This window comes from Zeus faber (genome assembly GCF_960531495.2).
Source record: "Zeus faber genome assembly, chromosome: 19".
In the NCBI taxonomy this organism is placed as follows: Eukaryota; Metazoa; Chordata; class Actinopteri; order Zeiformes; family Zeidae; genus Zeus; species Zeus faber.
The window spans coordinates 15678345-15693344 of record NC_137206.1 but is presented as its reverse complement, the minus strand read 5'-3'; the positions used below and the strand labels follow the sequence as shown (position 1 = coordinate 15693344).

Sequence of the window (15000 nt, the reverse complement as noted above, 5' to 3'; positions counted from 1 at the left end):
AAATCGGCGGTTCGGTAGATCTTGTCCTTGATTTTGATATGCAAATCAAAAAAAAAAAAAAAGTAACTAACATGACTTAGAAATGTAAGGGAAGAGACTAAAAAGTTATCCCGCGAAGAGTAAAAACATATCGTTATTTGCTTTGCTGCAGTAAAAGGCTCCGTAGCTGAATAAGAACAGGTACCTGAAAAGCGTACAATTAAAAAAAAAAAAAAAAAAAAAAGTACAATCACTAAGTACATGTGCTTTTGTTACGTTCCACCACAAGATAACTCAAACGTCCTCTATGACGTCGTTACCGTGGAGCTTGTTGGGCCAAGCTTTTGTCATGTCCCATTAATGTTGTCCGCGGTAATGTGTCTCCTCCTCCATCCACAGGTGACGCTCCAGGGGACACCAGTGGTCTGGCCGCTTCGCGGTCCAGACGGGAGAAGAAGGAGAAGGTGGGGAGGAAGTCTGCGCTGGAGCAGCTCAGGAAAGCCAAGCGGGGCGAGAAGATCAAATATGAGGTGATTCACATTTGTCTGTTGTGTGCCGCAAATTGATTTATGACTTAGTTTCCTTGTCCTTGTCGAATTGAAGCCTTTTCCCTGGTTCCCGTTGTTTTATTTATTTTCCCTCATACATAAGCCTTGTGTGATCTGCTGCCTCAAATCTGTCCAATTCAACAATTGGACTCCGACAGTTGTGAAGTTTTACATCATATTATCTTAGTAATTACAGTAATCTGATGGAGAAATGTAAACTATTTTATTTGAAACAGCCTATCTAGGCATTTTCCTCAAAGAAGAAGGACATACACTTCAGATGTTGTTTATCTGTCGTCTCATGTGAATAATATACGGTTGTGCTTTCCAGGTGGAGGATTTGTCCAGTGTATATGATGTGGTTGACGAGGACCAGTACTCGAAGATGGTGCAAGAGAGACAAGATGATGACTGGATCATCGATGATGGTGGGTCTCAAATTAGCTACAAAAGCCGTAGTCACAGTAGCTGGTAGATTGTGAAATCCAACCCCTGCTAAACTGACCTGGCAGATCAGATCTACTCACATACTATAGATTCAAGATTCAAGAGGTTGATTTGTAACATACATAAACATACGTTTATACATACTGTATATGCAGAGAAATGTCTTCAACGCACCCGGAGATTATGCACAATAGCTACTAAACCGAACATAACAGCTAACCTAATCCCTATCTAGCTAACTAACTGAAACTAACTGACTCCAAAATGTAATGCAGTTAGTGAATAGAATAATATAAACAAAATAAAAGTAAGACTCAAAAAGATAATACAAAGTGGTGGTACAAAATTGAAGGGAATAGAGTTAAGTGTATAGAGTTGTGTATTTGCGAGAGGCTATTTGTATATACAGATATGTGCAGTAAAGTGCATGTGAATAAAGTGAGTATGAAGATATACAGTAGAGTATACAACAGTACAGCAATACAGTATGCAGTAAGCCAGAGCAGTGATGCAGTATGCTACATACAGTACAGTAAGGCAGTGGGGCCTATGTGAGTGTCTCAGTGCTTTTTGTTAGGACCCCTGGTGAGTTCAGCATTGACAGTCCTTATGGCTTGCGGGAAGAAACTCCGTCTCAGTCTCTCTGTCCTCGCTGTGTGACTGCGGAGGCGCTTGCCCGACCGCAGCAGCTGGAACAGTCCATTGTTGGGGTGGTGAGGATCCTTCATGATCCTGCGGGCTCTGCTACTGCACCTCCTGGTGTTGAAGTCCTGCAGGGAGGGGAGGGTAGTTCCAGTGGTAAGTTGGGCTGAACGCACCACCCTCTGCAAGCCCCGCCTGTCCTGAACAGTACAGTTCCCAAATCAGGCAGTGAGTCCATGTTAAGTCCTCCGTGATGTGGACTCCCAGGTACTTGAAGCTGCTCACCCTGTCGACAGAAGTCCCATTGATCACCAACGGCGCCTGCGTCCTCGGTTGTAGTCCCCTCCTCAGGTCCACAATCAGCTCCTTAGTTTTGCTGACGTTCAGGTGGAGGCTGTTGTCCTGGCACCAGAGTGACAGGTCAGTCACCTCCTCGCGAGAGGCCTTCTCATCGTCGTCGTTGATCAGGGCCACCACGGCGGTGTCGTCAGCAAACTGGATGACGGTGTTGGAGCTGGACCTGGCCACACAGTCATGTGTGTACAGGGAGTACAGTAGGGGGCTGAGGACGCAGCCCTGGGGGGGGTCCTGTGTTCAGGGTGAGGGAGCTGGACGTGTGCCTCCCCACCCTAACCACCTGACAAACCCATGACCAATATTGTTGTTGTTGTAATATTATCACTATATTGGTCTACTGACCAACAGACCAACACATTTCTTTGACCTTGCGATGTACGACTTCAAAACATATTGTGTTCTGACATTATTATTATTATTTGAATTCATTCTTTGAATTGTCTTCTCTGTCTCTCTCAGACGGAGTAGGCTACGTAGAGGACGGAAGAGAAATCTTTGACGACGACCTGGATGATGACGTCGCAGAAAAACGGAAAGGTGTGTGTGTGTGTGTGTGTGTGTGTGTGTGTGTGTGTGTGTGTGTGTGTGTGTGTGTGTGTGTGTGTGTGTGTGTGTGTGTGTGTGTGTGTGTGTGTGTTTGTGTGTGTTTACTGTTTATCTGTACACTACATATATTTTTTGGTTTGCTGGCAGGAAAACAAAGCGCCAAGGGAGCAGGCCCGAAGCAAAATGCGAAGAAGGCTGCCGTCGCTAAACCCAACAGCATCAAGACTCTCTTCATGAACAGCAACGTGAAGAAACCTGTTGAGGTTCGAGTGTGTTGATGGCTGATGGTTATGTCTCTATGCGTCTCTTCTGCATGTTATGAGGTGCTTCAAGTGCTTGAGTTTTGTCCTCTTTTTTTAAGTAATGGAACACCTTGAAAAAAGCCTCTTGTTCTGTTCAAATATTACGTAATAAAACATTTTCCAGAATCGCTTTTACATCATAGGGTTAGGGTTAAGTCCTCAAATTTAATTTTGTAATGCGAGAATTAACCCTGTTTGCATTAATCCGGAAATCGGACATGCTGAATGGGGGGGCCGTCGGGATTTTGATATCGACGTACGCCTTAGATTGGTCTTCCATTGTAGTTGCCGTTTTGCGTCACAATTTGGCGCCACAAGCTGATGTCAGCAGGCGCAACAGCAGGGCGTGATACGAGGGTCTTGAAACCCAGGTGGAGAAGTGGCGGTTGAAATAAAAGGCTTGAATACGTTTGCCATGCTTGTGATGCGTCCTCTCTTGCAGAAAGATGTGGACCTGTCCAAAGACGACCTGCTGGGAGACCTCTTACAAGACCTGCACTCCGAGGTGCGTAAACCGCTTCTTTTAAAATAAGTAATTGAACTGATTCATTGACAGGCATAAAAGCTCTTGCAATGTCAGGGCTGCCCCCGACTAAAGATTTTACTAGTTGACTATTAGTTATTGACTATTGGTAGTTATTCTTAGTCAGTTCAAACGATTAGTTGACTAATTGTCATACGTTTATGATGTGAATCTAACTGTTTAAATGTTTTTGGGTCATCTGAAAATGGTTTGAGGACCAGAGCTGACACATAGTGTTAAAACTAACATTGTCAACACTGTGCTGCATAACAGATAAATTCAGAACCTAATAACCAGCCTTTGGATTATACATTTTATTTACAAGCTCTGCACGCACAAAGTGAGCCGATCTGGAAGGCTGAGCACATCTAGTACTTACACCGGTTAAACATTACACCGGTTAAACTTATTAGGCCTTATTATTATTATTATTATTATTATTATTAATGTACGCATTTAAATTACATATTGATATAATTTGCTCTGAAATGTGGCGTACGGAAGATCGTTTTCCCGGTGTGCCTGTTACCCCTCGTGCCGCGGACTTGCTAAACGGCCTATAATATATAATATATAAAATATCTCCATGGCAAACCATATATACTGCTTTTAAAGTCCAACAGCATTGGTATCGCAACACTTCAGAGGTAGCCCAATTCCACAGGAAAACCGTGGACCTGGCAACCTCTGCGGGCCCCCTCCTGGGGCTCAGGCGCACCACCACCATTGGGGCATTTAAAATACCATTTGGTTATTGAAGAATGTGATTAACTGTTTCAAACGGCTCTTATAATATACCCAATATTCTTTTATGATATACACAATATTTATTCAGCCTTTTTAGAGTAGTCAGCTTCATACGGCGCGCACACATGAAGCGAGCCGCCTGTTAATTACAGCAAAAAGCCGCTCATTGAAAGCTGTAATTATTCTTCTAAATGCGTTGGAACAACCAGCGAGGAGACTAAATATTTATTTTTGTTAAAATTAGTTCCAAATGAAAAGCCTCCTCGTGTTTCATACATGGGTCCAGCCATATGGGCTTTAAGGTTAATTTTGACAAGCCCCCCTTCTTTCCCGCGACTAACCGACCAATGAAAAAGTTGGTTGACTCTTCTCGTCGACTAACCTTTGGTCGATTATTTGGGGGCAGCCCGATGCTATATATTATTGTTTATGCCTTTGTTTGCCTGTATGTGGTTTGGTATTATTATGGTATTTCTAAGAAGGCTTTCAAAATATGCCAGAAATTTAACTTTGTCCTGAGGAGGCATGAATCTGTGGCATTTTAGGAACGTCAGCTAGGATGGCACCGGCTATGCAAACAAGCATAATTAAATCATTAAATTCCATTCCCCACCACACAGTAGTTTGGAATAGTTTTTTTTATTGTTATAGAAACCCTCCCTGCTGACCCGTCCACCAGTGGTGACTCTGAAGAAGAAGTCCCTCGGAGCGGCCATGAACCCGTTCTCCATCAAACCTCAGACTCCAAAGGTCTGAATCTGCCTTTCCATTTTCCGCCGACATCATGTCCAATTTCTTTCCAATTTGAAGAACCTGTTCGAAGACTACCAGGAAATTATACCCAATGTCACTGTGGTCGGTTTCTTCAGCTTCAGACTCTCATTCTTTCTTTGTATCACAAAGTTTTGTGATTGATCCCCCCCCACTGAACCCTGTGGTGGTTTGGGTTTTTCGGGGGAGATCTGTGTAGGATCACTGGGTTATCTTATCAGCGTGCTCTGAAGGTCAGCCTATGCATCTCCCTCCTCCCGGTGCCAGGAGTCGCCATCTGCTGCGGGGCTGAGAGGCAAGGTCCGGGCGCCCCCCGCAGGCCCGACGCCCAGAGCCTCCGCCCGCCCTCCCCCCTCCGCACCCGCCCCTCCCGTCGAGCCGAAGAGAGTGAAGATTGAGGAGTGTAAGAGAGAAGACGCGTTCCTCACTCTGACATCGTCCCATCATGCTATCTCTCTCTCTCTCTGCGACTTCCTGGTGAATGATTTCTCTGAATGTGTTCAGTCGCTGACTCGGAATACGACGGCGTTGACTTTGACGAGCCGATGGAGCTCGGAGTGGAGAGTGTGGAGGAGACGCAGGCGTCCAAAGAAGAAGAGGAAGAACCCGGCGCGAAAGCTGAGGCGGCGGTTAAAGTGGAGCTAAAGCCAGAGCCCCAGGACCCTGTACTGCTGTGAGTCCTTCATCTGTGTCTTTTGACAGATGGATGGATAAATATATAAAATATTTTATCCATCCCCAGAGAGAATTAAAATAATAAAAAGTACTAAGAATATATATTTTTCAAATAATTTGGCAATTTGCGACAAACCTGATAATCTACAATAAACTAAACCTAGGCATAAACCACAATTACACGGTTAAAACAATAGAAAAATTGGCAAATTACAGTAAAGTTTCATGGTTTGGTTTAAAAGTTAAAGAAGCTCTGAATATGAAAAATTGTTCGAGGCTGTAGCCAAATTCAAGGAAAAACGTACTGGTATTTTTATTTTTCAAATATTTACCAATTAAAATTAGCTGGTTGTACTATGGCAAACCTTCTTACAGTGCTGCCGTTGTAGGATTGAATGTTCATTTTAAGTTTTTAGGTCTGAGATATTTGAGGCAGTTAGTCGGAACAGCACAATTTGCATATCATTTCATTTAATGAGTCATTTGGTCTATTTAACATGTTAGTAGTAGGATAGCATATTATATATAGAAATTCATATGCATCATGTGAAATTACTGTGGAAATGAATTCTTCCATGTTACTCAGCCCTGAACCATTGATAACATTTGAGGAAAAATAAGGTAACTCACTCTTCTCCATAAACGCTGAATGAGAAAAGGAATGGATGTTTTGTAATTCTGCTTCCCTCCGACCCTGTACAGGTCCAACCGAATTGGAAGCTCTTGGGGACAAGAGGAGGAGGGCGAGGCCAACGAGGCCCCAGCGGAGGTTCAGGTCGACACCAGTCGGCTGCCTCTAGTGGACAGACCTGACGGGGAGCAGGCGTTGCACTTCTTTTGGCTGGACGCTTTTGAAGACCAGTACAGCAAGCCAGGTATAATAATAATATAACAATAATATGTGTGTGTGTGTGTGTGTGTGTGTGTGTGTGTGTGTGTGTGTGTGTGTGTGTGTGTGTGTGTGTGTGTGTGTGTGTGTGTGTGTGTGTGTGTGTGTGTGTGTGTGTGTGTGTGTGTTGTGCTTAAAAAAAAAAAGTACTTGAAACTCCTTGAATTCCATTTTGCAACGCCAGAGCGCACCCTGTTCAAGAGGTAATGATAACTAAAACCATGACAAGCAATTAGAAAATAATCATCTTTTAATATAATCAGAATAAGTTCTTAATAATATAAGAACCAGAATTATTCATATAATCCAGCTGTAACAGTCTAGTGCTGTACTTTAACAGACCAGGAAGCTCCGTTTAAGCTTCATCACTCTATTATGAGAGCTAAAATCCAAGCCCAGCTCACAGAACAGGTTGAAACCATTAAAAAGAAATAAAATGTTTCTGTTGTATCCTAGGTGTGGTGTACCTTTTTGGAAAGGTGTGGATCGACTCCGCCCAAACCCACGTCAGCTGCTGCGTGGCCGTCAAAAACATAGAGAGAACCATGTACTTCCTGCCCCGCGAATATGTGAGTTCCCTGCCGCCACGTGACCCCCGCCGCGTTCGTTTGGCTTCAATGGTTCTCTGTCCTTTGTGTGCCAAGTAGGGTGGCAATAAGATTTTTTGCAGAAATGATCAAATCCATTCCTCTTTTCTAAATTAGATTGTAGGGGAAACACAAGGCAGAGTAGTAATTTGGCTGTCAACTGCCGTCTGCACAAATCGCCCACTGATGAACGCCGCAAACAATACAAGTGGCTGAGAATGTTTTCCTGCCATAAACGCCAACTTGGAATTCAAATCCATATATATTTATTTTTTGTCCAAGGCAGTAGTCATGTTTAATAGTATATTTCAACTGTTGAAATTTCAGATTTTGTTTTTTTGTTTTTTTTTAACTTTTGGAACAACTTTGTCAACCTGTATTTTTCATTCCAACCCAGTTATTATAATCCAGTTTCCTGCTTTCCTTTTGTAAATTACTGTCTCACTTCCCTTTCTAGTTAAGTGTAACCAAAACCGGGGGAAAATCCAGCCTGAATAGCTATGCCTTTTGGAATTGGCGAACATGTTAACATACATTGAGAAATATGTGTACTTCTTGAAAAAATATCCAGCTCAGTACTAGCTCAACATCACTTTATTTAAACTCAAATATGTGCAGGTTAGGGATGCACCAATCCGATGCTGATATGGGATATCAGTCCGATACTGACTCAAATACCTGGATTGCGTATCTGTGACAATGGCGCCGATGTAGTAAATTCAGTTCTGTTATGTTTTTACGGTCTATCGATATATTTTCAAACGAGATTAAGGATGAGACGATACCATTTATGTCAATATATTTTGATGTTACGTTAAAATTCATAACCTTTTTTTGTCTGTTAAGCCGTGCCAGTGTTCGCATCCCTCCTCTCTCGCAGTGCAACCCCTGCCCGCGTGCAGAGGGATAGTCGCTTGAAAATATTGCGGGTTGCGGTTTTTTGGACTTGTTTAAAAAAAACAAAAACATTTATGGTCGCTATCAGGGCTTGCTCTTCCTATAGTCGAGCTCGGCAGCCACCTAGGGCGCAGAGAGAAGGCTCTCGGGGCGCAATTTGTACACCCGTCTCCCTCTCCCTCTCCTTATTCAAAATAATGAATAAAACGCTCGTGCTAAGGCAGGTTTATTTGTATTGCACATTTCAACGACAAGGCAATTGAAAGGGCTTTATTATAAAGCATAAAAAGCAGTAAGGCAAGTGCAAAGAAACACATTATGAAAGAGCATAGAATGCATCAAGTAAAAAAATAGAATACATAGAATGAGTAGTGTAAAAGAAACACATTGTAAATGGGAGAACACATACTTCAACTTACGTCAAAGCTTAGAAATAGAATGCATAAAATCAAGTAAAAGTGGCAGTGCGAGAAATCAATATTTGGTTTAGTAAAAGGCAGCGGCAAGCAAAAAAGTCTTCAACCTTGATTTTAAAAGAGGTGAGAGTCGCAGCAGACCTGCAGTTTTCTGGGCGTTTGTTCCAGATATGTGGTGCATAAAAACTGAACGCTGCTTCTCCATGTTTAGCTTTGACTCTGGGGACAGAAAGCAGACCGGTCCCAGACGACCTGAGAGGTCTGGATGGTTCACGACGCAGCGGAAGATCAGAAATGTACTCTGGAGCTAAACCATTTTGTGCTTTATAAACCAACAGTAGTATTTTGAAATTGATTCTTTGGCGGACAGGACGCTAGTGTGAAGATCTGAGAACTGGAGTGATATGATCTACTTTCTTGGTCTTAGTGAGGACTCGTGCAGCAGCGTTCTGAGTCAACGGCAGCTCTCTGATCCATCTTTTAGGCGAGAGCTGTAAAAGTAGTTGTTACAGCTCTGTTACAGTTGTCTAGTCTACTAAAGATAAATGCATGGACAAGTTTTCCCAAATTCTGCCGAGATATAAGTCCTTTAATCCGTGATATGTTCTTAAGGTGATAGTAGGCTGACTTTGTCATTGTTTTAATGTGGCTGTTGAGATTTAGGTCAGAGTCCATGACTACACCAAGATTTCCGGCTTGGTTTGTGCTTTTTAACATTGGCCGAATGAAGCTGAGCGCTGACTTTTAGTCGTTCTCCCTTGGCTCCAAAGACAATGACTTCAGTTTTGTTTTGGTTTAATTGGAGAAAACTCTGGCACATCCAATCCTTGATTTGTTCAATGCACATGCTCAGTGATTGTATTGGATATATGGTTATGTAAGTTTCTGTCGTCTGCGCAGATGTTAAACAGAAGAGGCCCCAAAATGGAGCCCTGGGGAACTCCGCATGTCGTTTTTGTCTGCTCAGATGTGTTATTACCTATAGACAGAAAGTAGTCCCTCTCTTTTAAGTAGGATTTAAACCAGTTTAGTACTGTGCCAGAAAGTCCCAACCAGTTTTCCAGTCGGCCTAATAATATGTTGTGGTCAACCGTGTCAAATGCAGCACTGAGATCCAGTAATACTGATACTAAAAAATCTGCCACCGTCTGTGTTTAGATGGATGTCGTTGAAGACCTGAACAAGAGCGGTGTCTGTGCTGCGGTGTGGTGTGGTGTGGTGTGGTTGGAAATCCTGACCGGAGTACATCAAAACAGTTGTGTAGTGCCAAGAAATTGTTCAGCTGTTGAAAAACAGCTTTTTCAATGATTTTTCTTAAAAACGGGAGGTTTTATAGAGGCCTATACAGGTACTCCTTAACAACTACTTATCAACCTACCTGTTTAACGGCCGTTCGCACTCACGACCCGCTCTCCGACCAGTCTGTATTGTACGCCGCGTACAATACCACTGCGTGCGCGGCGTCTCATTGTCAAGCATCTCATCTCATCACCGTTCTCAGTTTCAGTCTCGTTCCCGCAGTCTGTCAGTATTCACTACACTGGCGTTCACAATGGCCACGCCCCCCTTACCGTGAAATAACACGGGTCCTCGCTTATCCACCAATTCACTCAACAACCTGCTCCGAGGAACCGAACGCGGTCGCTAAGTGAGGACTACCTGTAATTGTTCATTAGGGAGGTGTCTAGATTGTTCTTTTTTAAGAGCGGCTTGATGGCGGCTGTTTTCAGCGCCTGCGGGGAGAAACCTGAGAGAGGAGACACGAGGATGAGTCGGTGCAATTTGAAACATTTTTGAAAAAAAACCCGTTGGCAGAATATCAAGGCCTCAGGAGGAGGATTTCAGGTGTTGTGTAATGTCCTCCCAAGTTTTTATGGTTGATCGGATCAAATTGTGTCATGGTGTTTGAGTCGACTTTCGGTGGACACAGGGACAGCACACGTCCTGCACCTGATACGGCGGTACTGACTGCATGGCTAATTGTCAGAAGTTTGTCGGTGAAGATATCCCTGGTGGATAGAGGTTCAGAGGCTACTGACACAGGAGGGTTTGTATGCCTGTCGACAGTAGCAGACAAGGCACGTGCATTATTATGGTTTTCGGTGATGATGTCAGAGAAGACGGAGCGCCTTGTATTTCTCAATTTGAAATTATAAGCGCAAAGTCTCTCTTTTATAGATGTCATAATAAATGTGAAGATTTGTTTTTCGCCAGCTACACTGAGCTTTTCAACACTCTTTTTTTTTTTTTTTTTTCTCCCCCCTATTCTTACCGACGTGGCATTTCCCCGTGGAGATATTTTCTTACGAGAAACCACCTTCACCTTAGTGGGTGCAATGGCGTCCATAACATTTCTAATTTTAGAATTGAAATGATCTGCAAGCTCATTGGCCGAGACCCAGGAGAGGGTAGCCCCGACTGCCCACTTGATGGTGAGGCACTCTAACCCGCCGTGTGACCGCGAGGGTCCCTTGCCACTTTGCAAGTAATTTAGATCTGGACGTAGAGAGCAACACTAATACCTTGTCTATAACATATTGATCTTCGTTGTTACTGGTGCTAGGCCCTTCCTCCCAGTTTTCCTTAAGGTCCAGCACCCCCCCGGGGTCTCATGCCACAGAAGACTTAAAAGGGAGAAAATCCCGTGGAGGCCTGAGGCACCTCCCGCACCGCAAACAACAGAGGGTCCAATCATTTGTTATTATCGCTATCGTATTGCTATCGTCGTACGCCAACTTATGAACCATATTCTTCAGCCTCTTATTGAACCGCTCCACCTGGCCGTCGGTCGAAGGCGGGCGGCATATTTTTCAGAAGCGAGCAGCGCAATCAGATTATTCTCACATCAGCTGCTATATTATTTTATATTGGAATTTATATTCCTGTTTGCGCTAAACATTTTACAAAAATTTGATTCCTGTTTTGTTTTTCCAAGTTACTTGTTTATGCTACTTGTGTCATTTATCACGTTGTTTTTTTTGCCTAGTTTTTAACTTAATTGTGATTTTAATATTTACATTTTGTTCTCATTTGATGCGTGCAATGTTTTATACTGGGATTTTCATTCCTGACCAATTAAAAGGTTGACACTTGAATTGTAATTTGTGTTAATTTTGACGATTCTTTTAGCAAGTTGCTGGTGCACGATTATTTGAATCATATATAGTGTGTGTGCTTGTGCGTGACATTCTGTTTTACAAAGTTAGGAAAGCAATATTTTTGTCAAGCCTGATGTTGCCTTACACATAAAAGAATGATTCCCAGTCTCTTGCCCACAGTGAGAATTAAGCCAATTGATTAAACACTGATCCCGAACTCCTGGGCTTTGAGTATTTGCCCAATCCTATACCCAGAGCCAAGGTATCTGTATCGGGACTGAAAAAGTTGCATGGGTGCATCCCTAATGCAGTTAGTAGTTTATTCGAAAATGTAGTTTTGCCATTTAAACAGCTCTATTTATTGTACGAAATGAAGTTATTGTATTTGTGTCAGTCACTGCACGGCTGGTGACTGCACTGCCACCTGGTGAGTCTCAGTGTCTTATCAGTGACTTGTGTTCCGATTGACAGAAAGTGAACCCCAAGACGGGCGCGGCGTCGGACACGCCGGTGGGGATTATGGACGTCTACCAAGAGTTTAACGAGCTCTCGGAGAAGTTCAAGATCATGAAGTTTAAATCCAAGGTTTTTTCACAAAACGCAAAAACAGTTGTTTGTTTTTTTTTTAATCACCTGAGTAACACTTTTTCACGGTTTCTTATAAAGGGGAGAGACGTTTAAACGTTTGTGGTTTGTCTTCACGTGTTGCAGAAAGTGGATAAGAATTACGCCTTTGAAATCCCCGACGTTCCCTCTCAGTGCGAATACCTGGAAGTGCGATATTCCGTGAGTACTGGGCGTTGCTCCCGGATCATGTTTTTTATCATAAAAGCTTGTTTATGCGCGTCCACAGAACGTTCATTGTTTCACTTTTGCGTCCCAGGCCGAGTTGCCCGCGCTGCCCTCCGACCTGAAGGGGGCGACGTTTTCCCACGTGTTCGGCACCAACACCTCCAGTTTGGAGCATTTCCTCCTCGGCAGGAAGATCAGAGGACCCTGCTGGCTGGACATCAAGAGCCCACGTAAGCAGCCACTCTGTCCTCAGGGTCATCAGGCTCAAAACTGTCCCGATTAAAAAGCAAAAAAATGTGAAAAGTTTTAATGGATACATTTTATGAAAGGAAAAACAAAAGGCCGGTATGGAGCACAGGTGTTTCTCTCTCCAGAAAATCTTAATCTGATTTAGTATATTCCGCCAAGAACATTTTCATATACAAGGAATTTGTTGTGATGAGCATGGGTAGAGGCGATTAGCAGTATTAAAAAAAAAAAAAACAACTCAACAGTCTGAAAATGATTGAATTTGCACTTGAACTGCGCTTGACTTTTTAAACGATCAGTCTGGTACACTCCCCCCCACTATCCATCGGCTGCTAACTTAACCAATGCAGAATATTGATCATTTGCAGAAATGTGAAAAATACTCATATCCATCAAAAAAAAAAAAAAAAAAAAATTCTGGATTTAGATCTCAGCCATTCTGCCACTCTCCAAATATTAATTCAGACATCCACTTTTCTTATTGGTGGAAAAAAGTGAAAAATACAATACACATAACTACTGTTTGAATTTAAAAAAATGCCGTAACCCTTGCCACTCTAAACTCGGTCTCTCGTCTGCTGCAGAGCTCACCAGTCAGCCGGTCAGCTGGTGCAAGGTGGAGGCTCTGGCCCTGCGCAGCGACCTGGTGACGGTGGTCAAGGACCTGCCTCCACCCCCCCTCACCGTAATGTCCATCAGCCTCAAGACTGTCCAGAACCCCAAGACCCACCACAACGAGGTCAGCACCACGCCGCACACCCCCCCTCCCCTCCCAAATACATGGACGCACTGGAATACATTGTCATCTTAGAATAGGGACATTAACATACAAAACATTAGAATATACAAAAGTGATTTTAGAGTTGAGTAACTTTGACCAACACTCAATTAAAGTGGTAATCCGTAAGATATTTTATTTATAAAAATGTCATAATATTTGATCCTTTATTAAGCCGGTGTTTCACAAGAAGGAGCCGTTCAATTTATTTGCCAACGACAATTAATGGAACGTTGAACTGCGGTGGCGGGGTCCACCGATCAACAATAGAATACGATCACAGATTTGATGTTCAATATGGTATCGGACCAAAATACTAGTTTTCACTGCATCAAATATCCCAGACCGCAGAGCATGTGTCCGAGGTACCTTGATCACAACACATCTGAAGTCTTGAATTTACATCACGGGACCATTCGTTTTATTTAGAGAAACGGCAGTGGGGACACGTAGCGGTCAGTGGAGATCGCCAGAACTATTTTTGTTTTTATTTTTAGAGAGGTTAAAAATACAGGCAATTAACGGCAAAATACCCGACATTAAACCGAACAGTACGAGCACACATGTCAACACACCGATGGTCCCCTGTTGTTCGTAGGTTTCTGGCGCATGCTCAATGTGTGAAACAACAATTCCTCATGTGTAGATGGAGTTCTGAGAGTTTTGAAAAATCTGGAAGGAGTTTTTCCCCCAAAAGTGTTGTGTTCCGTGACCTGAAACGCCATTTAGGTGTGGACGAGGGAGGCCAAAATGCGAAGAAAACAAGGTGTATACCCGTATCGGTGTGGACGGGGCCTTTTGTAACGATCCCCAGTTCATGGTGTTTCCTTCTTCTCTGCAGATCATGTCCTTGGCCGCGCTGGTCCATCACCAGTTCCACCTGGATAAAGCTCCTCCGCGCCCGCCCTACCAGAGCCATTTCTGTGGTGAGTGATCCCTGATTTTATTTTATTTTTTTGTTGTTGTTATTTTTGAGCATGACGGTGCCTTTCAGCTCCAGGCAGGGATGTCCCTCCCAAGCCAAAATAGTCCCCTTTAAACTGTTCCATTCAATCCACGGATCTATTTTTGTTCGGTGTCATACAGACAGATCCAGCCGTATTTACCACACGAGTTGATGAAAAGCAACAAAGAAAAAAAAACACATTTTGGCCATTATGGCCATGTGAAACATGTTGTGGAAACCAAAAGTCAAACAGAAATGAGTTAATTTTTTTTGTCTTTCAGTGGTCAGTAAACCCAACGACTGCATCTTCCCCTATGACTTCAAAGATGCTGTGAAGAAGAAGGTGAGTGGCCACGCGGAGGAAGATCAGCTTCAGCTTGGGTGTTTATTGTCCGGGTATTCGGGTATAAGGGCCGCAGGTATTCCTCTATAATCACATTCCAATTTGTATGCTTTATTTATTTTTTTTAATATTCAAATTGTGGATCTTTTCTCCAAATTGAGCAAATAAAAACTGTATTTAATTTACTTTGTTTCCTGCTGCTGCTCCGCTGCAGAGCAGATCGCTCCTGAAAAAATCCCGCCCGTGTTCTCACGGTCCGGCGTCAAATGCCCAGCACTGTCTAAGATCCGGTGGTTAGGAACCTCTGCACTAGAGGACGCTCCGTCGGTGACGGACAGGTTTATTTCCCACTTTCATCGCCACATCTGCGGAATTACTGGACGTTGTGGTCAAAGACGCACTGTCCCTCGTGCACACGGCGCTACGGGAATATTTCTCTCTAATGTGCAACAAACTGGATGAACTTAT

The 15000-nt window shown here is 43.3% G+C and overlaps 1 protein-coding gene across 1 annotated transcript in view; it reads left to right on the top strand.

The window, feature by feature from the left end:
* The window catches only part of pola1 (polymerase (DNA directed), alpha 1), a gene marked incomplete at its 5' end in the record, with an annotated part of 79568 nt that overhangs the window by 514 nt on the left and 64054 nt on the right, over positions 1-15000 (top strand). Inside the window, 16 exons of the mRNA XM_080020613.1 lie at positions 391-509; positions 859-955; positions 2433-2510; positions 2667-2782; positions 3264-3326; positions 4743-4841; positions 5130-5265; positions 5367-5535; positions 6240-6412; positions 6883-6995; positions 11896-12009; positions 12136-12210; positions 12308-12446; positions 13050-13204; positions 14085-14169; positions 14471-14532. Coding sequence (XP_079876739.1) covers positions 391-509; positions 859-955; positions 2433-2510; positions 2667-2782; positions 3264-3326; positions 4743-4841; positions 5130-5265; positions 5367-5535; positions 6240-6412; positions 6883-6995; positions 11896-12009; positions 12136-12210; positions 12308-12446; positions 13050-13204; positions 14085-14169; positions 14471-14532 — 1793 coding nt within the window. The remainder of the gene's footprint in view (positions 1-390; positions 510-858; positions 956-2432; positions 2511-2666; positions 2783-3263; positions 3327-4742; positions 4842-5129; positions 5266-5366; positions 5536-6239; positions 6413-6882; positions 6996-11895; positions 12010-12135; positions 12211-12307; positions 12447-13049; positions 13205-14084; positions 14170-14470; positions 14533-15000) is intronic.